The sequence below is a fragment of the Brienomyrus brachyistius genome, chromosome 1 (genome assembly GCF_023856365.1).
Source record: "Brienomyrus brachyistius isolate T26 chromosome 1, BBRACH_0.4, whole genome shotgun sequence".
In the NCBI taxonomy this organism is placed as follows: Eukaryota; Metazoa; Chordata; class Actinopteri; order Osteoglossiformes; family Mormyridae; genus Brienomyrus; species Brienomyrus brachyistius.
The window spans coordinates 45837987-45863103 of NC_064533.1; the positions used below are offsets into that span (position 1 = coordinate 45837987).

General features: G+C 42.7%; 1 protein-coding gene and 1 long non-coding RNA gene across 7 annotated transcripts in view; both read right to left on the minus strand.

Annotated features, from left to right (window-relative positions):
- Positions 1–7856: 7856 nt before the first annotated feature.
- LOC125748244 (uncharacterized) lies at positions 7857–15598 on the minus strand. Its single transcript, XR_007399500.1, has 3 exons — positions 15430–15598; positions 9008–9072; positions 7857–8786 (listed from the first exon to the last, which is right to left on the minus strand). It is a non-coding gene; the product is annotated as an uncharacterized LOC125748244 (long non-coding RNA).
- Positions 15599–21141: 5543 nt separating this feature from the next.
- tbc1d4 (TBC1 domain family, member 4) overlaps positions 21142–25117 on the minus strand; it is a 35419-nt gene continuing 31443 nt past the window's right edge. For all 6 annotated transcript variants that reach the window (XM_049024016.1, XM_049024023.1, XM_049024008.1 and 3 more), the window contains 2 exons: positions 24583–24759; positions 21142–24082 (listed from right to left, as the gene is read on the minus strand). In XM_049024016.1, coding sequence (XP_048879973.1) covers positions 23864–24082; positions 24583–24759 — 396 coding nt within the window. In that variant the 3' untranslated portion in view covers positions 21142–23863. The remainder of the gene's footprint in view (positions 24083–24582; positions 24760–25117) is intronic.

Here is a 25117-nt window from a genome sequence, read left to right on the forward strand (position 1 = left end):
GCGACAAGAGCTCGGGGAGAAGAGGCCAGGTTACCGTGGACATGACGGAATGCAGGGTGGGATAATCACAGCATCATCAACTCGGTTGCCTGCGCTAGCAAGCCAATAATGCCCCTCTAATTGAATAACTTATCCACAGCTATTTCCCCCGGGGTAGCCCGAGGCGGAGTTACAGGGAGGAGGCAGATGGTGGAGCTGCATCTTCAACACCACAGAACAAAAGTGTCCCTGTACACGGTTGCCGCCTAGTATGGCGGGGCTGACTGATTTATTATTTTTTTTTTTTTTTACAAAGACACGTACAGCAGTTCCACAGATTTGGCCAGAGACATCGGTCGCTCTTTCCCATTTCCTTTCTTCGTTTTTTTCCACAACAACGCCTCCTGTTTCCGGAAGTCTGGCGTGCCAGCTCAAATCAGTGGCCTTGGCAGGGGATAATTCCAGTTAAGACCCGTCCTCTAGGTCTGTGCTCATCCACCCATGGGCTTGTCACGTAGGAGGTGATATACCCAGACCGCCTCTCCTCCTCCAGCTAGCTCCGACAGGGGTCTACGGAGCGAGCGACCCGCAGGCAGCGACAGAACGACCATAACGCAGGAGTATTACTCTTAACACAACCTAAGTGTATATGCAGGTCATGATTTTTTTTATCTCGAGTGAAAGATTCCCAGTGAATGCTTTTTTGGCATTACAACATCCGTAATATTAAGCTGCCTTTACTGTACGTTTATACAGATATGGGACTATGGCAATCCAGTGTTGATTTGGCACTTAAACCTATTTTAAATCTCGTTTTATTGTTGCTATCAAATCACCAAATAGAAGGGGAAGTTAAAACATATATAATGCCATGCAAATGGGGTATGACACTTGCAAAATAATTGTATCAATCTCAGTATTAATGCACTTTTAAAAGAAAAATTCTCTCCCCCCCAAAAAAAAAAGAAAAAAAAAAAAAAAAAGAACAAGCAGGTGTTAATGATGCCAATTCCCACTTAATAAAGAAATTGATACCGGTAGTCACTGGCATTTATCTTAGGCCGAACAGACTGACTTGTTAGAGGAGAAGAAAGAGTGGAGATGTAATGAATTGATTCACCCTTCATACTTGGTTGCACTACATTTACTCGGTGCGGTGCTTAAATTAGTGCCCTCTAGGTTTTTCCCAATTAGCTCTAAAAGGAGTGCGGTGCGCGGCAAGTCAAAGGCTTCATTACCTCATTTTTCCATTGTTCCATATGTGCACTCAGGACCTAATACAGCTAGCCTGGGTTCAGCGAGGTTTTGCATAGCACCAAACAATATGAACCTGATTAATGACGGGTCCGCTTTCGGTGACAATTATCTAAGTGTTAGAAAGGGCCGAATAATCGTGCTCACTCGCGAGGTTCGGAGATGGGGGGTTTATCCGCGCGCATCTTTGCACCTGACTTAGCAGGACATTAACACGCGCGCAGGACAGGCAGCTGCTGTTTCCATGCAGGGTGTCACATCTGCCGCTGACCTGCTACCCTTACAGCCACTATTAACATAATATTAAACAGAGTATTCAGACGTGAAATGCTCACTTTACTGTCCCTATTATTAAACACCAACTACCAACCATGCCACTTCAAATATCATTAACATTTAATTTTACTTAAGCGTAAACACTGTCAGGGTGAATAATTATGTGTGTGTTTGCCCTGCAGTGGACAGGCATCAAATCTCCAGATTGCGTCCAAGTTTTGGTGACCTCAAGCATATGATTAGCCAGCTACTATACCAGCAAACATGATTCGGAATTTCTCAATTAGACAGATCCATAGAAGAGACTGCTTATGACAGTTTTAAAGCAATGAATCCCTGCCTGAGATCTCAAAAGCAAAAGGGGAGTTTTAAAGGCTTCCTGTGATGCGAAGCTGGCAGAGGTGATCACCGACGGGTAATAGCGTGGGGGTTGCTTCGCTCCAAGCTGGAGTAACATCCAGTGAAGGTCCTCGCAGAGAGCGATACCTGCTGGGAGCTCTGTCAGCGCCCAAGGCTGCCCACACCCTGCGGAGTGGCACAGCGCTGAGTGGCTGCGAGCAGCCAGGTGGAGCCGGGGAGAGCCGGGAACCTGCAGGGGACGAAGCGAAAGCTTCCCAGCTGCATCGCTCTTAAAGAGACAGTCCCCGTTTCTCCAAAGCAATGACCTCAACAGCTAACTGAGCCAGTCCAACGCCCACTGTCATACAATGTATTTCCTTCAATACTTATAACAGTTTTTGGGTTCCTGATGTAATCCACCCAAAACATCAGATAGACACATTTATATATACTTATAATATCTAACATATTAAAGTATCTACAGAAGATAGTATTTTATATAGACTGGCAGGAGCGCAGGAGCAATGGGTAGGGAACATGTCACCCCCTCAAAAAAGACCTTTGTATTTAAATTATTGTGCGGTGTCCCCCCAGTATTCAACTCTCTCTTGCACCCTATATCGAAAAGCAGACTTGAATAATGAAGTGGAATAGGTGGATAATATGCAAAACAAACAGACTAATATTTACTGAGAAACTAATTACGAACGCGCCTAAAGCGTGTGAAATGAACTTACGCACACGTGTATGCGCATACACACCGATTCCGTTCAGGATCCAGGCCAGCCTGAAACGGCACAGATGTAATGGCTGCCTGCCCTGAACTTCTGCGCGCACACACACACACACACACACACGCACCTGCCCTGTGGGGGCCATGCTCCGCTGATCCACCCCCACCTTCTCCAGTTGCCCTTCGGTGGGATGCAGCTTTGGCTGCCTCTCAAGCCCCACGGTCTCGCTGGTTTCTGGGATGCCAGCACAGCGCTCTGCTCTCCTGTCCACCAGGCTGCCTCATGCGCACCATCCTACTTTTAGAAGCAGCTTCTACCGCCCATCTCGCTATTGTCTGACTGTTGCGTTCACATCTCGCCCTCTGCAGTCGCCGGGCTGGGCCTTAAACTTTGGCAAAGCTCCTCAGCCGCAGGAATTAATCTTTAAAATTATTGTGATTTACGATCACTCATTTGCATGTCCATTTACAGAAATTATGGGTCAATTATGATGTCGAGAGAGAGAAAAAAACGTGTGGCATCTTACGGAAGGGGGAGGGACAGGCTGATGTATTTATTATTCAGATTGCGATGTTAATTTTCCCCCCTCGCCGACTGCACGGGGATTTAAAATATACCGTTCGACTGGTTGCCCGCAGTCAGTTTTACACTCCGCCGCATGTGGTCCTCGCCTTGAGCGAGGCGAACGTTTTCTCTTGCTCCCTAGCAACCCAGACCAAGCCTGTCTCAGTTTGTCAAGGCGAATTTCAACAAAAATCACTCACTGCAAGCAAAAAAAGAGAGAAAAGAAACAAAATCTACCCCATTTGACTCCAGATGTTTCATATTGATTATCTCTGTGCTTAGCCAGACGGTTTGCGTGTGTAATATATATATATATATATATATATATATATATATATATATATATATATATATATATATATATATATATATATATATACAGAGTACACAGGAGTCGGAAGAGCAATAAGCTTTTGTTTCTGCCAGTGCCCAAAGCCTGGATTTGGGTGTAGGGTTTCATCCAGCAGTTTGGCTGCTGCATTCACTTGGTTCTTCTTCCTTAATAATGCAGAGCATCACTGTCTAAAGTCCGTCTTTAGTGCCAGGGCCGCGGTCACCGTTCAAAGCTATTGGAGAGGAAGCGGCGCACGGGCCCACGAGGACCAGGCAGCCCGGCCGCTGCAGCGACTCCCCGGAATAAGTCGGCGCGTGTTTGACAGAAGAAAGCGCGCGCTGTGTCGCGCGCCGAGCCGCGCGCCGACAGTAATAACGCGGACACGGTGCCGCGAGGCCGCCAGCAAGCTGGAAAAACTTAGCCACAGTGAATGGAATGTTTTGCGAGCTAGAGAACGCTTAATTGATATTGTTTAGGAACAGTAAGGTCGTTTACTTATTAGAGTGCAGTTTTAGACACTGCGGCAACGAAAGGCTGAGAAACCACAATGTGTTATTATTGGATTCTCACCTAAGTATTATAATAGACCATTTCGCTTTCGCAAAAATCCATTGTGCAATATGCAAATATGTGCAATATATAACATGACAAAGTCACTTGTCACTAAAGCACTATGTAACGCTAGTACACAGGGTCTCTGTTTCTTTAATAAGTTGCATATTGTTTACGTTATGCATGTTACTTCTTTTGTACATCATTTACCTCTCGTGCATATTGTTTAGTTTACATTTCGATTGTTTGGGCTTTGGAAGCCACTAGTGTAATCTGTGTAATATGTGTGTAACTCTATGACAATAAAACGTTACAACAGTCAATATTGGTGCAGGGGTTAAGTCAGATGCTCTGAACAGTCAATGAGTAATTGAATACCCTAAGTACTAAGTATATGCGGAGTAAACCGTATATGCAAAGTGTTTAGCAGACCTAAGCTGGGTCTCTATGATTATTATAATGCAGCTCATTGCTATGCACCGTCAGGCAGTACGAGATGATTAATTAACCAATGGCAGTGAAGTGTGTGGCGAGCGAAACACCGGGGCCGTCCTCGAAAGCGACTCCCGCATACTCCCACACCAAATGTGATTTTCTTTATCTAGCCGAGCGCAGCACAGCACATAATCTGGGTGCTCCCATGTGGGTGGGCGTGGGCGAAGGTGTGCAGCATCTGGCTCGCTTCTCAGCCTTGCAAGAAATGCACGGCCTTTTCCCTTACACTTTGGGTAAATACCCTTATCACAAGCAGGCCTAATGGACAGACACGTATCAGCTGCACGCCTCTCAGACATTCACCATGTAGGATGAATGGCTTTGATACCAAAACCTTAATTAATCGAAATCAAACAGACCCCCGTTCGTGTGACGTATTGCAGAATGTCAACTTCTGAAGATGCCAACAGATGAGATTCAGTTTCTTAAGAAATGCAATGTATTATATAATTAATGAATGAAGATTCTTAGCTTTTAATTTTATTATTGGTATTTTTTTAATGATAATTAAAATGATGAATAACTTAGATTCGGTTCTTTTTGCAAAATAATCATATATATATATATATATATATATATATATATATATATATATATATATATATATATATATAGAGAGAGAGAGAGAGAGAGAGAGAGAGAGAGAGAGAGAGAGAGTATTTTTAAACCAGTTCAATCGTAAAGGAAGTTTTCCATACGTACTTTCATATGTTATTTATTTAATATCTTTATCCCCTGAAAAAGTAGCTTTTCCTTAACAGCATAAAACATTATACATTGTCATAAAGATAACCATCTAAAAAGTAAGCAAAAGATCGTATAGTTGAAAAATGGGATTCCAGTGAAGAAATGCATATTGAATTTCAATCATCATACTCATCTTTTTCATACAGTATAAGACCATTATAAAAGTTCGCTTGCATTGTAAGTAAAATTAAATGTACTGAGTTAGGCCTAAGTTGTTTTGTAGTAAATAGAATTTATGGTAAGTTACATCCTTTATATTTATTCTCTTTACGTTTGTTATTTCTCTGTTTCTTAAAATATACTTGAAAACGAAATATAAGATTATTCTGTTCAATGACGTTGAGTAAAATGCGAAATCAATGAACTTTATAGAAAAATGTACCTGCTTCTGCCTTAAACTGTTCACATGTGCTGCACTATTACAGGAAAACGGCAATCATCTTATGCTGGCATCACAGCGCATGTGTGCGTTGCGTGAGCTGTGCATCTCAGGGCTAAGAAAACCCCAAAACGCAGTTGTGGCGTGTTTTTTTTTAAGACATGGAGGTTATTCCCTGGGAAACATCATCCCACAAATTTTTTATTTTTTTTTTGCAGACCCCGGTCATGTACTGCCAGAACAATCCCATAAACCTTCGGGCTGCTGGAATGTAGGGTTTCTGTGGGAGGTGCTGTCAGCATGGACAGACATGGCTTCACTTTTACTCTGCACCACGTCCAAATAAAGCAGCACATAAAACAACACATTTCTGGCTGGCCGTTTATATTTTTATTATTTTATCTTATCATACATACATATTTACATTTGGGGTGCCCTAAAGGGGGAGTGGGGGGTTAGGATGATTCCAAGGGCCCCTGATTGACAGGGGGCGTAAAACATTTGGAATGTGCTGTAATTGGACTGCACTACGTTGGGGGCCCAAAACATTCTACTGTCATGGGGCCCAAAATCTGTAGCGGTGCACCTGAATACGTTCGTACATACATGCAAACATCACCTAATTCAATCAGCTATACGTCACAGAACACTTGTCCTTTTACGGAAATATCCTAACACATTAATGCATTGTGTCTTAAAGCATAAATTGACGAAAACTGATGACATAATGAAAATCTCTCACTTTTTAGATTAGGCAGGGGGCTTGTCATACAATTTCCAATGAAGAGATAGAGTTTCATATAGACAATTCATGCCTTTTTAGTGGACGAGATAAGATTAATATTCCAATACAAACTAATACAAGAATAATAGATGCTGGGGACTTCATTCTACGGAACGTTTGCTCTATATAATGATGGATAAAGACAAGTAATATGAATTTCTGATACAGATTATTGATTTGTAATGACAACTCTGAAAGCACTGATTAACAGTGTATACTCTATTGTGTTCTCTCTAGGAAGGCTAGAGAAAGGCTTTCAAGGTCAATGTCCAGGTTTGTGATGCTCTTAATTAGACAATTATTTCAATCATTTATTTTATAGCATCTTATTTTGTGACGAAGACAAATGTAAACATATCGTGTGTTCAACATAATAAAATTCCGTTTCATTTATTAAATGAGATACATTGCTTATTCCCAGGCAGACATAGACAGATATCCATCCAGATAACTAAAAGATAATGCCTTTGGAAATTCAAAGCAAAAAATGAATACTTGGTTTAAAAAAAAAAAACATACAAATAACTGTAACTACAGCAATAGACAGTGCAGAATGACCAGTCGGGGGGCTTTCATTTCTTGCAGTATGTGTCGATTCACATAAACTTTACATATTTAATGATACACATAATTGATTACATGATAATACATATACGTTTTGTTTATTACATGAAAAATTCCATAGGAAACATCTTTTGCATTTAGAATAACAGAAACACGATGTGCCATCAAGCAAACTATAACAAATCCTTTATTTTAATGAGTGAATCTGGGTACACAGTGTCTGTCTATGATCTGTGATAAAGTATTGCTATTCAGTAAGGTTTTTACTACAGAAATTCATCCATCTTCCAGCCACTTTTCCTGTTCAGGGTTGCAGGGAGGCCTGGAGCCTACCCAGGCAGCACAGGACGCAACACTGGGGACACCCTGCACAGGATGTCAGCTTATTACAGGGCACAAACACATATACACTATGGGCTATTTAGAGATCCCAATTATCTTAACTGCATGTCTTTGGACTGAGGGAGGAAGCTGGAGTACCCAGAGGAAATGGGTGCATCACAGGCAGAGGTGATTCTAGGGAGTCTGGGGGCCCGAGGCAGAGCAGCTCCTGGGGGCCCGAGGCAGAGCAGCTCCTGGGGGCCCGAGGCAGAGCAGCTCCTGAGGCTCTCTCACTCATACGGTAAACTTTATTACCGTTATTTTAGCGTGAATTCTAAAATAATAATATCAACAAACAGAATTTAATAAACAAAAGCCCTTCAGTTTCACTTTTACAAAAAATTACAAAACAATTTAACAAAGTAAACAATGTAATTCTCTCCCCCCCCCCCCCCCCCCCCCCCCGGGGTCCCTCCCAGCTCAGGGCCCCAGGCTGTTGCTCGCCTTGCCTCTCCTGCACCCAAGAATACATGGACAGCATGCAGACTCCACAGCATAGGTAGTATTCGAACCGCCGACCCTTGGATGCACTGTACAACATAGCATCAGTGATAGCAGGCATGCAAAACCAACACTGACTGCTGAGGACCTTTCACTGTATGCTGAGGACCTTTCACTGTACGCTGAGGACCTTTCACTGTACACTGAAGACCTTTCAGCAGTATGATGAAGTATGCACAAAACCTGCAGTAGTAATTACACTGTATGTACACAGCCTCTTTAAATGTATATTAATAAACCATATAGAGGCAGATGTTTTAGGGAAATGTAAGAGTGTTTGACTGTGGTAATCACTGAAAATGTATTTTAAAAATGCTAATTTGATATTGAATGCTTAGGTACGCTCTTCTGTACGAATTAACTGGAAAAGCAGCCCTAAACACACTATAACTAACCAGAATGATACCCAAGGGAAGCATACATTGATTAATGGGTACTTCTGTGGGGAGCACTGGTTTGACTGCAATACTTGTTTATAAAATGTGTGCAGTCTGGGTGTAGACCCTGAGTACTCCACAGACCGTAGAGCAGACTAGTAAATGGCGATGAAATTAAAGCCATTTCATTGTGGATTTTTAAATGCTTGGACAATGAGAGCATGCAGTGGCAAGGAGTCAAGGAAGCCCAGCCAGCTGGTGAGAACCTGAAGCCAGTGATGTGAGGGAGTTGCTGGGGTTATGGAAGCTCGCGCCGTACCTTACAAACAAGTGCCATGTTTCCATTGGCTTCGGTCTGCGCCGGACTGCGTCGGGTTACTTCGACGTCCTGTGCCTGAAGACGGCTTTTAGCATTTCAGCCGTCCTTTTTCAAATCTATCGCCAAGCTCCAGTCCAACTCCACAGAAGGTTTGTATTTCCTGTGACTGCCAATGTCCTTTTTACAGATGCTAAAAGCATTATATCACTGGGGGAAAAAAAAACACTTCTAAATACACAGTTCAATAATAAAATACAATTCATAAAAATGTTATCCATTGAATGCATGATTCTGATTAAGTGAAACATAATTTATTTAACTAAACACTAACAAAATTATTACTAAATAATAAGCTAAAATGAATAAGGTAATTAACACTTTATTCTGTGAATATATTTAAATAAATTTTATTTAAAAGTACTCTTTACATTTTACTTTTTTCCCCCGATGATTCATCTTGTTTCTTGATGATTAAGGTGAAACTGAAGTATGGCTAAAAAACAAACGGAAAGAGATTTCAAACATGAATGAATATGTGTTTGTATGTGGTTTTTCTGCAGTATTGCCATCCTCATGTCGTACATGCTGTCCTACAAAGTTAACGTTGACTCAAGCTTGATTTATGCTTATTCATCCTTTTTTTGACAAAAACTGCAAGTTTGTGACAATTTTTAAGGTTTTTAAGCTGAAATATTGCAGCAACCTATGAAGTCTGACGAATTACATAACACTTTGGCCGAGCGCTTGGTTGAGGAGCAATGGGAGATGCCTTGCAAATTCCCCTCGCTCTCTGATTGGCCAGCTCTGACCTCAAGCACCAGCAAGAATCTTGAAGCAGCCATTCTGTTTGAGCAGTTTGTGTTCTCTGCGTCTTCTTCCTCGCTTAACCCATTCCAATGTTAATATTCCAGCATGCATAGTGACTACTGGGGCAAACCCAATTCTCTGTTTTGTCCATTACTAGCTCTTGGCAAGCTTAGACACATCTTGCGATCATGTTTTTCTCTCTGTCGTCTTCGCTATTGCTTCTGTCTGGTCAGTAAAAATCTACAGTTTTGCCTTTTGGTGAGACAAGCTTCACTTAGAAGCAAGTCAGCATTTATGTGAAAAAAAGACATATTTCAAGGGCATGTTGGCCAAGTCCAAACAGTGGTAGATTTTGTCATTGCTGTAGCCAAGTTCTTTACTGCCAATGGGGGGTCAGCTTTACTGAAAGGTAGGATTTCAGTCGGAGCAGAAGCCAAGATATGTGCTTTGCTAGGACGACGACAAAAAAACAGGATAGCTGTTGGCGCAGAATCAAGAGGATGTGTTCTGGGACAAAAACGCAAGCAACTTAGTACTGCTCTAAAATTAAAGCGATGCTAAGATAGACATCTAAAACATCATCAATAATGTTGTATGTCTCTGGAAAAGCGCTTGCCAGCGATACCATTCAGTAAAGGAAGCTCTGTTTTCTAGCATACACAGAAGTTCAGGAGTGACACTTTGTTTAAGCAGATTCTGTTCCTTTTCGACTGCCAATAATTCCACTGGACATTAAGAACTTCTGGAGTGCAGACCCCAGTATTATCTTTATTTAATCTAGCACCACACCACACAGCACTGATGTATACATATAATAAAGACAACAACTATTAAATTCATCGTTTGCATCTCGACTTTCAGGTTATTTATGAAATTTCCCAGACTGACTGTCATTGCGATCTATGCTGGATTCATTTACAAGCATAACCTACTCCAAGCACTGTCCAACTCAAATAAATCGCAACCAGAGTCGTGGGGACCCACTGTGTACCATATGTTGGGTATCGTTCCAAGCAGTCATTTTGTCCGCTTCGAAATAATGCTGTAGGTGACTGAGCATAACAGGTTCCAGGCAAAGGTCCCAGAGAGGTTCATGCTCTGGTATCTTTGTGAAAAGTAGTTAAAACAGCTTTGAATTGATGCATTTCCACATGGAAAGCTGAAACTGCGTGACATGTAAGTCACTTTGTGTAAAAGTTCTCAATAAGCAAATTTAACAGTGTCTGACTAATATTTATTGTTCGCACATAATTATAAGTGCTTAATGGCTATTAAAACAATAAATGAGAAATCTGATTTCTTTCATTTGTGCTACTGAAAAGTACAGTCTTCAGCATCACCTTTTCTAAATTAACTGTTTAGCGGGCAGGAACGGCTAAGAAAGCATTAATTAATAATTAGTTTAGAGGCGCTAGATAAACGTAAGTAAATACAGATCATAAGTTATGAGTAGCCTATACTTGAAAAAGGTATTATTTTTAAGAAGTAGAAATATGTCTTCCCTACATTTCAAAAATATTCTCTAGCTTTCAGTAAGCATTCAGTTCATCCATCCAGCTTCCAAGCACTAATCCTAGACAAGGGTGTGGTACTGGAGACTGTTCCAGGCAGCACTGGGCACAAGGCAGGGTCCACCATGGGTGGGATGCCAGTCCATCACAGGGTACATACACACACTCTGGGCCATTTAGAGCTATTAATTAGCCTAACTGCATGCCCTTGGACAGTAGGAGGAAGGCCTCGCCTACTTGGGGAGAAAATGCAAACTCCACCTAGAACAGAGGTGGGATTCAAACCACAGCATAGGAGAGCAAACGCCGCAGAGACGCCCTGCCACCCACATCCAATTCAGCTCCGATGAATCAGAAGCCAAGAACCAATGCAGCGTTGCATTTGTAATTCTTATATTACGTCTCCATTTGCATATGAGCAAAATAGTGTCTTCCAAATTCATGCAATTTTCAACCACATTAAGACTGCATATTAATGAATGTGGAAAAGGGTACATTGAACTTCTTAATATCTTATCTTCAGCTGACTATGCATGTGCCGACCGAACTTCCATCATACCAGCACCAGGAAATCTACAGTCTCCTACAGTGATGCCAAACTAAATGTATGTTCATAAAATTTATCATAATATATAGAGCAATTTCCAGCTCAGTTGAGCATGACTGGACATGGTTCACCATTTTAAGGGCTTTCTGTGATGCAATTCAGTATTCAAAATTCTGTTTAGAACTAACAGGAAACTGACAAAAAGGAAATGCTGCTATTTTCATTGCATCTCTCCTGCAAGTACTTCCATGGATCGAAAATGACTCAGATCTCATTCCCGCAGTCCTCTTGTCATGTACATTTAAGTGGACCAATTGTTGACATTCTCAAGTCTGGTATTATGGCCGAGCATTTTTTGAAAGGGGAGAATTCAGTGGCTTTTATCTGGGGGCAATTGTTGGTGCTGCCAAGTGTCTCAGTGACAAAGGCCGCAGAAGCTGCTTTCATGTCACATTCAAGGCCATTGTAATCTTGGGAAAAAGAAGGAGAAATGTCCCTATAGAACAGCAACAGTGGGTGGAGGTGTCAAACTGAAAAGCATGATGGTTTGGACTGCAAGGAAATGGCAGAGCCATGGGTGAATGATTACAGACATCAGTGTGGGTCTGAAGGTCCTTTGTCAGCAGAAACCGTCAGAGGGGAACCTCACGCAGTGGCTTGCCATGGTTAGGTTGCTATAAACAAGTTGCTTGTAACACATGCCAAAATCATGTGTGTGGTGGGTACAAGTGGTGGGCAGAAGTTTTTCTTCTAGACAGTGAAAGACAGGATGAACGGTGAGCACAGAACCACGACTTTCCTAAGCATGATACCGGTAGTGTGTGTGTGTGTGTGTGTGTGTGTGACCTTTTTGTGTCTCCCAAAGCCTTAAGTAGTCTTCAAAGGGAATGTGTTTTACTTTAGCTCATGGGAATTTTACTTGCGCAAAATGATTTAAGGGCAGAAGGTAAAATGATAACCAATCAGATTGTAGAGGAACTGGGTCCAAGCAATTGGAGGAGGCAGGACCAAAATATCTGATTGGTTGGTTCCATCTCCTTTAGTTGCTTGGACTCACCTCATCTACAGTCTGATTGGCTATCTCTCTGAACCAATCAGTTTTCATCAGGACATTTTTGTGTAAGTAGAATTGAGCTTCAATTAATTGTGCGGGTATCAATGGTATCCATCCATCATCCAATTGCTTATCCTGAAGGGGGGGGGGGGTCTATCCCAAGAAAAATAGGGCACAAAGATGGGGTACACCCTGGATGGGATCAATCACAGAGTACACCCATGCACATAGTCACACACAGTGGGTAATTTACAGAGACCAAATAGATTAACTCCACGTTTTTAGATTGTGGGAGATAAAATACGTGACACAGGGAGAACACGCAAACTCCACACACAACGCTGAAGCTACCCACTGCATTATCTCGTCACCCCCCCTCATACAGTATGCTTTGGTATCTCCCAAAAGCTGTAATATGCTATAATATTAACGATGCACCAGTTTGAATGGTAGCCCCGGTGAATTTGTTTGTTGATAAGTAGTTTGAGGACCAAGAAGTTTAGTGTACTTCTTTCCTCACATTTCATAAACAACAGAGCTAAAGTATGTAAAGCATTTGTGGAATCTGTGGAATTGTCCGGAGAGATGCCTTTGCCGGTGGTTTCCATAGAGGTTAGACAATGAGGTACTGGACAACATCCTCTCAGAAGAATGGGATATTCTTGTTGAGTTTTTCTTGACCCTTGATGCTTCCCTGTAATGTGGCCTTTGTCTGAATTTGATATATAAAAACCCTACTTCTGCATTATTTTGTTTGTCTGCTCCTTTTCCTTCTCACAAACATGGCAGTAAGCAGAAAGCATTTGTAACCTGTAGCCAGCATATCAGACTCTTGACAGAACTGGGTCTGCGTTTCGGAGAATTTCTGCAGAAGCCGATTTTATAATATTACAATTTGGTCTGAAAAGAACAAATAAAAAATACTTGAAATTGGATGAACTGGAAACCAAATCCTCACTCTGCCAATATTAAAGTTTAAAATTGTGAAAACAATGGGTTTTTTTTTTCTTCTCCCACATGTGTTCCTGGCTTTACAAAAAAAATACAGTCTGAAGAGCAAGGTGTTTCTGTGGGCGTTCAGATAAATGAAAGGCTGGTAACACAGATGCAATTAGCCTGCTTCCCCTGTGATAAGTGCTCCTATCTTCCATGCAACCACTGATGTAAAGAAGCAGGGAGGAGGAGGCCCCTTTATCGTTTCACCACGGCAACGTCTGTGACCTCTAGTGTCCGCGAACGTTGCTGCCACACCTCCGGCACTGTGATCATATATCGCCTTGAACAGGCCAGGTTGCCAGAGCTACACAACTCCCACCCATTAGCTGCAGGAGTCCGGGATAACCATGGCAACCGGTCTCTCACCCCCAGGGAGACGAGCAGCAGAACTGAAAGGCCCCATTCAATTTCCACATCCACAGCCCACTGAGCCGACAGTCTCACAGTTTCTCTTGTTCCAGTGGGCTGGGATACGCACTCATTAAAAAAAGCCAACACACACACTACCTCATCTCCGGAGCTGATCTTTCCTCTCTCTTTTTGATGCACATAAATTAAATCTACCCACTTAGAGATCCATGCCAGACATTTACTCATTTAAACTACAGTGTTTATAATTTCTAGATCAGGGTTTTATACAGGCAAGGCAGTCATTGGTTTTCCATTAATTAGTGGTGTTTGTTGATTCATGCAGGCAGTTTCTTTTTCTGAATTGCGAGAAAAGCATTATCTGGTTTGAACTCTTGTTTCCTCTGGATTGATAGTTGTACCTGGCCTTTAATCATGATCATTTCCACACGGACTTTTATTGTGTTCTGCTAGAACTCAGGACCCACCCAAATGTGCGCAAATCATTAGCTTTATCTAAGAGTGATGGGGTATATCATTTTTGTAGACAAACTTCATGTGAGCAGTTTCTATAAACATGTGCAGTAAAAATAACACTAAAACTCCACATGAAAAAGGTGGTCACATTTATGAAGAACATTCATGAAACGCAAAATAATTCTGTCAGTAAAATGTAAATTACACTGCATTGTATCTAATGTGTTTTCCACAGTCTATGGAAACTAAAAGTTACAATGAAGAGTGAATGAACTGAAAAGTCAAGCATAGCCTGAAATAATTTCATCCGCACACTAATTACCAAAGCTTACCATCAAAATCGAGTTATTTTTTCGTATGAAAATCGACACTTTTCATAATCCCAACGTTGACGCAACGAAGTCAACATTGTCAACATTTTGACAATGTAAAGGCATTATGATTCAGTCGATAAATTATGGTTTTAAATGCAATGAAAAGGAAGTCATTTGCTTTTTGGATTATAGAGACTGACTGCTGCCTACGCAGTGGTTCACATTGAAACAGCAAAGGCCTGGATGATCTCTCAAAACCAGGAGATACAACAGGAGGCTAAAAGTCCCCAAAAAAGTCCCCCAGTGTTCTGAAGAATCCATGGTGGTTGCAGAGTCAGACTAAAGAGGTCGCCAGTTTGAATTTCAGAATTACTGTTCAAATTTCAGAGCTGTGGTTGGTAGGTACTTAACGCGGATTCTGTCGCTCTAACTTCATTCTTCTACTGGTGAGAGTCTGAACAGGAACCGATTGAACTGGAAGTCTTACTTAAGATGATTAACATTCATAAAATAGTGATAAAATCTAGTCCTTTAACATAATTTCCCCCAAGAGAGTCAAGATTTCATTTGTGATACGCGCAGATATACTGGTACGACTTGCAGTGAAATGAAAGCCTGGTTTGCTTCTATGACTGAGCCAAAGAGAGAGTATGGATTAATTAAATAAAGTAAAAATGTGTGTGGGGGAGTAGCAGAATAAAAATAAAAGATAATTAGAATATAAGTTAAAGGCTGAAGTATTCTTTCAGTGAAATAAAGAAGGAGACATGACGGAATGAAAGAAATTCACCAGTACCTTGTACCGCCATAAAACTTGTGACTCAACTGAAGTTCATATGTGTTGGGTGATAAGCCAGTGAAATTCTTTCCTTCCTCTCCCTTAGGCTTACATCATCAGCAGATCCCAAAAAGGACCTTCGCTCCTTATTGGCCTTCTGCTGGGTTTCTGCAGTCCTCTGTGCATTTTGTTGTATCCATGTCTGTGAACAGACACGTGACCAGGCTCGGTGCTCGGGCCGGCGAGAGGGGAGGGTAGCAGGGGGATTGGGGAGGGGCTGTTTTCCATTAATAGAGGGTGTGGTGTCAAGAGTTAGATGAGTAGGGTGCCACGTGTGCGGGTGCATGTGTGTTTGGGGGGTGGGGAGGCTGATTTGTTTGCCAGGAACTGAGGGTGTGCCCTAGGCTAACTCAGCACAGCTGGCTGCCATCTCTCTGTGCTCAGCACAATGCGGCCCTGTGTGCAGCTCTGGGGAGCAGCAGCTGGACTGCACAGATGACAGGGCCGGCCAATCAGCAAGCGTCGATGTGCCACGCCCAAGCGAAAACAGGCCAAAGCATCTCGACATGCTAACCGATAGGGGCACAGAATAAGAATAAGAATAAGGTCACTAAGAGGGACAAGCTACTAATGATGTACAATAAATAAGACAAACAGCTATTGCTGCAATGCAAGTCATCATGGTTATAATGATTATTAGCTATATTACTGTTGTTGCTGATGATGATGTTGATATAACAAAATAATAACAATAATAATGTTGTTTGCTAAGTATTTTTCATGAAAAGCTTACAGTGCTGGAGTCCCTTGACCCATGTTGCAGATATCAATGAAGCAGATCACGCTACAGAGGGCTGGTCACAGCCTTTGGTCATGAATCCAGATGGAGGTTAGCCCCGCATGGTGAAATCTACCATGAACAACCTACTTGATCCCATAAACTCACTGGCAGTCCCTGGTGAACATTTGCTCTGCTTGCTCACCCATGACCACCACGCTCACCTCTGATATCAGTCCAGATACACTGATTTGTTTAAAATTGTCACTTATTTCGGGATGAGAAGACGACTCACCTTGCCACTAACCTTGCAGTATCTTAATGGACTCATAATACACTTCATCAGAACGCATTTTGTTTGATATGAGTTGGATGCGACGCATTTACACATGAGAATCACTGTGACTGATATTATCCATTTAGATTTGTCAAGACAACATTCAGCAATTTCCCTACAGAGAACAGAAGTAATAGAGTGTGGAGAAAACTCTAGAGCTGAATTCAGCTCTATTCGGCTGGTTCCGAATCACACATGGGGGCTAAAACAGCAGAGACCGGCAGTATGAGAAACTAAAAGCGGCCATTTTGAAAATGCCGACGACTCCCCGGGAAAGATCACAGGCAGCCACCTGAGACTAAATAAGTGGTGGGAAGAGCAGAAGTTAGTGCGACTGAGTGAGCACCTGAAGCTCTCTGTGTTTGTTTCTCTCTTACATGGGATGTGGGCCACTCAAAAACAGAGCAGGTAGGCTTGGCATGCAGTCAGACTTGGGGGAATATGGACTGAGGTCCAGGCTCCAAGGGGGGTTGAGCTAAGAATCCAGATTGCAGACAGCCTACAGGCAAAAAGGTCTGGGCTTGCATGGTGTGCGTGCGTATGTCTGGATGGAATAATCGCATTAATGGGCAGTGAGGTAGTGGCTCAGGAACCAAAAGAATTTAAAAACAATGTACGTTTAATTCTCAGGGGGGCTTCCAAAGTGAATTAGATGAATCCAGTTCTAAAATAAGGATATCCACCAGTGGTCAAAATTGTGGAAACACTCCAAATTTTTACAGATTGCCATACTTTAATCAACTGCTGCCCCAGTTACTTATTTCGTTGTCCAAAGTATGATATTTGTTAGAGTCTTTGATTGTTTATAAACATTATCGCCAATATTCATGTAGTAACTTAAAGTAATGCCAAAAATGTTAGGTGTTTCGACAATTTTGGCCACTTATATCCAACTGTTATGTCCATTTGGATAAAAGCATTTGCAGCTAATTAATGTACTATGTCCTTCTATTCAGTTGCGTTCAGTATTTCAAGGTTAGAATAACAAAGCCCATTGAGTCATCCTATATAACTGTTACTGTGTTGGACAATATCGCTCAAACTGACAAATATCGGTTGGTAAAGCCAAGGGTGTAGCTCCCTGTGGACCAGGAGCCCCTGAGGAAGGTCAGAACGGGGGGGTGTCGGACTCAGCTGTGAGAGCATGCATTTCCATAAGCTAAACATTCCTTAAGCTGCAGGCGGCTGCAACTTCATTGCAAACAGCAGAGAACATCGTGGATCAGAGGGCCCTGGAGCAGTCCATCTTCAGGCTTCCAACGGCGATTCTGGATTGGCTCCAGGTTCCACCAGTCGCTCACTGGTTTGCAGCCATCCTTTTAGCTAAACACCACCTGGCTGCCTGCCCTTATACACGAAAGCCTTCCAAACCCCAACACAGTGCCCACCCTCCCTATCTCAAAGCCTCCATCATATCCCCTGCTACCCATCCAGCTCCATTAAGTCCCAGTTTGTGGTCCTTGTGCTTGTATTAAACCTCCCCTTGCCAGACCCCATTGATCCCTGAAGTTTCTTGATATTAACCTACCAAATATCAACAAGAAAATTAATGGATGCAATTTGGGCTCTGTTATTTCCAAGGGTTGCAATCTCTCATCCATCCAAACCGCATTTGCATTGGTGTTAGGATTAGTGTGGTTTAGTGTTTCCCAACCCATTATGGAGCTAGGAGGGAGCAAAAACCTGCACTGTCTGGCAGGGAGCAAAAACACGCACTGTCTGGCAGGGAGCTGGGAGGGAGTAAAAACGTGCACTGTTTGGAAGGGAGCAAAAACGTGGACTGACTGTGGGTAATCCTTAGACTTCCAATAAAATAAATACAATTTAGTTATAGTGATCTAAAACCATAGTGTCATGGCAGCAATGAGCTTGGATTACCTTAATAGTATTAATTGAAAATAATGTGTAATGACCTCACAGCCAAAATTCAGAAACTAGAAATCGGTCCAAAGCGGAAGCATTAAGGCACGATTGTGTCTGCGGTAGTTATCTGTTCATTGTTCCTAATTGAATAACTTTGCCCTGCCCTGTCATATACCTCAAGGAAAAGGCAGCCCCGCATCTGGTCTATATAAGGTGCCATTCGATTCGATTAGATTAGATTGGATTAGATTAGCAGATCTTTATTGATCCCAGAGGGAAATTCAGGGGGTTGAGTAATGATGTAGGTCTTTATTTTCCATAAGGTTTTGCTAAAGTACTGTGTTCTATAGGGGATTGTCCTGCAGTTAAATGGGTGGTCTTAAGTCTCTGAAATTACCTCTTAAATTGGTTATTAACCCTTTATTCAGAGCTGTCCACGGTAGTGAAGGAATGTGACTGGGAAGGATGGGCTGTGGCCTTGGTCATCTCAAGGGAGATGGTCAGCTGACCAACACTGACTTTGTTGTCCTGCAACACTCTCTCATGAAAATGAAATTACAAAAACTCTCCTAATAAGAGTTCAGTCAATCACCATGCTATGAATTTCTATCCATCCTCCTAGTTTAGCCCTCGACTATCATGTTATAAATTTCCATTCATCCATCCATCCATCCAGGTTTAGTCCTCACGTACCGTTATAATCTATAATCTGAATCTATGCTTCACCCTCATGTATCTTGCATGAGACAAAAGTTGGCATATGTGAAAACCAAAGAATTCCTTTATTCTTGTAAAAACTGCAATTAAAAAAAAAGTTTCATAATTTATCACCCACTCATTCCAATAATTCATTAATAAATCCAAAACACCTCAAAAACGAAAAAGATTTATTCCTTATTAGTACTTAACCGAGCTCATTTCTTGCTTTATGTTTTCAAACTTACTAAATTTGCTTATTTTTTACATTCTCATTACGTCTTTCTACACTTTGTTTAATCTGTATCTTAGTTGTGTATTTTATACATCTTCTCCATCTATGTTTCTTTTTTAATCCCATAAGGACTGAGCTGGATTTCATATATAAAAAATGCTGCATAAATTATCATTATTATTAAGTCATATAATACAAATAACAGTACAATGCCTGAATAGTTAGTACAAAAGCAAAACAATCAGTTCTGGCATCATACTTACAAGGGATGTGGATGGAAGGCCGCAGCAGCATAAGGCGGGCTGCCCCACAGAGCCCCCCGACACCCCCATCCCTGCCGAGCCTGTGCCATGAAAGAATTCCACCTCCATCTCTGCCTACTGCCCCATGACCTCCTTCAGGCGTCCATCTCATCCTGCAGCGTGTAACCTGCTCATACGAATGACTCACATTCATTGCCAGCACTTTACCCATAATGTGCGACTGCATCTGGCCCTACACGCGCCGAGACACACAGCACTTACGCAACCAGTATTTATGTCCTTATATTATTCATACTTCTGCGTTGTCATGACGTAGTCTTCCCAACCCAGTCACCTCTTCCAATTTAAAAAAAAAAACCATAAAAAGGAATAAATTCTATATATCCCAACAACTAACTTTCTGTTGTACGATGTTACTTGACAACTGAACACTGGAAGCCGTTCCGGTGACAGGAATGTGCACGGGAGGGGAACGTGGATTGCACGCTATACTGTATGTGCATAGCTAATCAAAACCCAAAGAAACTGAAATTAATACCTGATCATTTGTCTTATTTAAGTTTTAAAAAGGAAATTTTAAAATCACAACTGTACATTTGAATTTTACGATGCGGCCATTCTTTCCCCTCTTCCCCTGTGGGCCTGGAAGCCGACGCCTAGCTTGTTCCACAGTGTCCGCTTCCAGTCCACAGATACCAGCGCGCTCCAGCGAAAGCTGAGCGGTGGGAATCACCTTATAAGGCGGGAGGAACTCTCCTTCGCTCACCCCCTCCAATCCCATCCCACCCCCCACCCATGGAACGGCCCCTCTAGGCGCAGGGTCTGCCGGCTCCCATGTCCCCCCCCCCACCCCCTTCCAGTGGCAGCAGCCCCCCGCAGCCACACAACTAACACTTACGCAAGCAGCCCGATTTCAGGAGGATGGGCCAGGAGTTAAAGGGAAAGGCTGAGCGAAAAGCAGGCAGCGCTGATGAAGGGCTTGTTGCCCCCCCCCCCCCCATGCCCCAATACCGTCCCCTGCCTCCCAACCTCAGGAACGATCTCAGACCTGAAGTCTGCCTTTCTCCGCAGCCCCCGTTCCACGTCCCAAAACGAGCACCACCTACCACATCGAGCACATCAGCAAGCCAAACCGCAATGGCCCCCACCCTATGTGCCATCGCAGGCGTTCGCTTCTGAGCAATCTGGCTCATTTACAAGCTCCTCCCAACACCTGACTTGGGGACTCGGCACCATAAAGGTCAAACTGGATGCAAAGCTGCACCAGAGTCTGAAACTATATGTCTGAGGTCACTGGAAATTTCTGACTTTTGAATTTAACATATGCAAGTGTGTCTATCAGATACATGCAGCCGTGTTATTGTGGTCTGTGGCAAACCCTGTCGCTTGTCAAAATCAGTAATTTAACAGGCGACCTGAATGCATTCAACAAATAGCATTAAACTAGACGAGTTTCTGATTTGACTCCGATTGTGATTCAGTCTTACCTTACACACCTTGGATTTAAATGTCGCAAGGGTTTAAGTATGGAGGTGGCAAGAAAAACAAGACAATAAAATCAGAGGCAGTGAATTTCAGCTTTATTTGTTGTCTGACAACTTCTCTGACTGGTGAGTCTTCCTGTACATAACACACGGACGTGTCAAAAGCGTAGCACCAGTGAATCATTAAACTCCGGTTTGTTGCACTACATAATGCACAGGAGCAGACTACAAGCAGAAATCAAAACTTCCAGCAGCAGGTTGGATGAATGAGCTCCAACACTTTGGCGCCGGGCCTCTCAACGGTATCAAAGAGGAAACATCTTCGAGGATGCGGACTTTGGCACTTGATGTCAAAATCATACATTTGGAGGGGAACTAAATGAGCGAACAAGCCTATGCAATTAATCAACAGCGACTGCACCTCATGGAGGAAACAAAGTCTAGCCAAGAACTTTCTGCTCCAATTAAAGCAGACAGTAATCTAAAGTTTGTGACAAAGTGTGTCTTTAAAACAAAGAAGGAAATACTGCTGTGACGCAAGTAAAGAAAACTGATGAATGAGCCAGTCCTGCGAGAGTGAAGGGTCAGCATATGGCAGAATAGCTCTGAAATTAGGAATCTACATCAAAAAATATGTCTATACTATTATTTGTTCGAGTACGATGTCCAAGAATTCATATGACGATTCAGTTTGGTCAGTTGCTACTTAATACCGCAAAGGCAAAACTTAACATTTTATGAAATAGATTTAACAATTTCCTTTCTCCTCCAGGCACTCATCCACCCACCTATCAGATCATGCCGATCCAGAGTCTATCAGGGGAATCGGAAGGGATGCAGATTCTACGCCCTGGACTGGGTACCGGTCCGTCATAGGGCACTGCTCAGGATGGATACACAAGGATCCATGTTCAGATATTCACTGAGCAAAAGCTGGACTGTTGGAGGGAAAGTTAAATACCTGCAGGAAACACACACACAAGCACAAGGGGAACGGCACACACAGATAACTGAGGCCAATTCTTAACCAACACCCCTGGAGTTGTGAGTCACCATGACGCACTGCATGCTCCCCGCGACACGCAAAATATCATTTAACTCCGGCGAATATGATCAACAAACCTGCCTATTCTATTACTGGTGCAGAATACACAAGATAAGCCTGCAAATCAGCTATTATTCAAATGCCATTTCTAAGTATTTTATTATTAGGGTTTATGAAGACAGCTTGTGTTCCAATTATATGTTTCAAAGTCAAATAAAACAAGTTTGTTTTCTGCAGTAAAGATGGGAATTGTATTTTTTTTTTCTTTTACAGTTGTGTAATGTCCTTGGGCAAAAATCAATCAATATTACTCCAGTATTACTAGAGCGGGTAAACAACCCAAAACCTCACAAATGCAAGGAATTATCATGCATTGTAGGTGCAACACAGTCCTTTCATTTTGACCAAGCTTTATCACAATCGTTACACCACTGACACCATTTTGCAAAAACAATCTCGTGCCCCATTATCAAAAAAAAAAAAAAATCAATCTTGAAAATCCCACCCGCGCAGATTATTTACAAACACAACATTTCTAAAGATAGAAAATACACCTTAGATAAAACAGCATAGGAAAATATACGTAAAAAGATTTATTTTAGAGACATGGCACACCTCAGTTGCGGGGTGGTAAGCCTCAAACTGTTTTATACTGTTTGTAAGTGGGCAGACAATCAGACTCGTATCAGCCATTTCCACATGCGGAACTGGGCCCCTCCTTCACCCGAGCCAGACTGCCGACACGGTCCGTCTCCCCACCCTACTTCCTGTGTGTCTTTTCTCACGAACGCACTCGAAATGCTGACTGAGGGGTCAGAAGAATACCAGACTGAAAATAAAGAAAGATGATGAGAAATGCCATTGGTATCAGGCACGAACTCCTCGCTCCTCGGCATCAGGATTTGCGTAAGGAAAGGGAAACTGGAATAAGACCCCATCGACGCCGAGAGAACAGCTTGAGAGTAACAAGTGAAAGGATGACTAGCAGCCTGCCGACCTCGTTGGCATCTCGGTCAATTGCACAGGAAACCAACTGGCAGACAGGCTCACATCCTGCAAAAAATCTGGGTGAAGCACATCCTGTGAATTGCAGAACTGGTAAATATTTGGTTCTTTCACCGAACAAGTCAGATATGTCATGACTTGTAATTTAAGGCACCCAAACGTTACGTGCAAAGTCTAGAGAAAAAGTCGAAGGTGACCCAATACAAGCTGTAGATGTTGTGTCCTTCAGAAAAAGCGGACGTTCATCTAAATTTTCAAGTATTTTCAAAGTAATGTAGACAAAACTATATATTCTTCTTGCAGTAAAGCCAACAGAATGAGCACGCAGTTATTGGTGTCCCTGATTACTACCGTTACAAGTGGTAGGATAACTGTAAAGGTACCGGAATCGTGGCCTGAGCAAAGCACACAAAGAAAGACACGGACGTCTCTAGTAGAGGAGCCCTAGCGACAGGGAACCCTCATCTGTAGACGAATACATCACCACACCAGAAGGCAGAAGGGCTTCCCCCAATCCCAGATGCATTGCAGAAGACAGATCTTGGGCTCCATCGCTTTAATCGTGCACAATCTTACCACCAAAACCGTAGCGTGGATCCTACATTGGCCCGTAAAACTGTGCTTCTTAAAATGTCTCAAGGCTCAAGCTATTAACATTACCATTAGCAAAACTGCCCCCCCTCCTCAATATTCCTGTTTGGTGTATCCAGTTAGGAGAGTTAACAGTGGATGGTTGCTCCAAGGCATCATGGCTTTTTGGTTTTGCCGTTGGAGCCAGGCTTGATCTGGATCAGCTCCACATCCGACAGCACGTCTAGGGGCAGCGTGCCACTCATGCGCTCAATGGTCCTTTGGTACGACGCCTTCTCCTGCTCCAGAGAGCGAATCAGGTGCTTCATTTTGCTCTCCCGCAACATGAAGTTCTCCACATTCACCTCTAAACTCTGGATCTTGACACGTGCAGCCTGTAGGAGACAAACCACACATCCTCCACCCTCAGAGACCATTTCTAAAATGCAAATTACACACCTTCACAACATCTGCCCTAGCAAGAATGTCAGTTGAGTAAGGGCTGCAATAAAGAACACGTGCAATGTTCTGTGTTCGCCTACCTTTCACGTCACTGGTAAATGGAAAAAACTCTACAAATAATTTGTATAATGTGTTTTATATCATTGCAATTCATCAGAAGACTAAGGGTGCTGATCCCTGGAGACTGCTGAGGCAAATTGCTTCAGAGGGTCTTAGATGCATCTTGGCAATTTGCAAATTTGATGCCCTAACACTATATCAGCCGTGAACTATACTCTGGCCTCATCTATACTAGTCCATTTGTGATAAAGCAAAAGTAATTTTTCTCTTTGTCTCTTCGCATGTGCAGTGAGTCTAAGCTCTGGCTCCACCTGCTGGTTGGTTATGGTACAAGCGGCACACAAAACAATGAACGCGTCGGCCTCTACCATACCTGGAGCTTCTCCAGCAGATCCATGTTCTGCTTCTTCAGCTGGGAATTGGTCTTTTCTAACTTGTCCAGGCGGTCCATGTCGTCGGGCAGGGTTGTGGAGTCCAGCATTTCGTCCTGTAGCACATGGTACTCTACCTCGTAGGCATGGAGCTGCTTGGAGATGTCCATCTCTAGCACCTTGAGGATCACAGAATTGTTTTCTTGTGTCTCATAAGCATTTCGGCAGCCTGACTTCAGAAAAAAATACTATCGGACATATAATACTGTAGAAATACACAATGCTTTGAAAGCAGTGTTTCCCAGTCCGGTCCTCGGGCACCTGTAGTCAGTCCACGTTTTTGCTCCCTCCGAGCTCCCTATCAGACAGTCCACATTTTTGCTCCCTCCGAGCTCCCTATCAGACAGTCCACATTTTTGCTCCCTCCGAGCTCCCTATCAGACAGTCCACATTTTTGCTCCCTCCAAGCTCCTGGTAGAAGCAGAAATATGGACTGTCTGTGGGTCCCCATGGACCGGACTGGAAAACACTGCATTA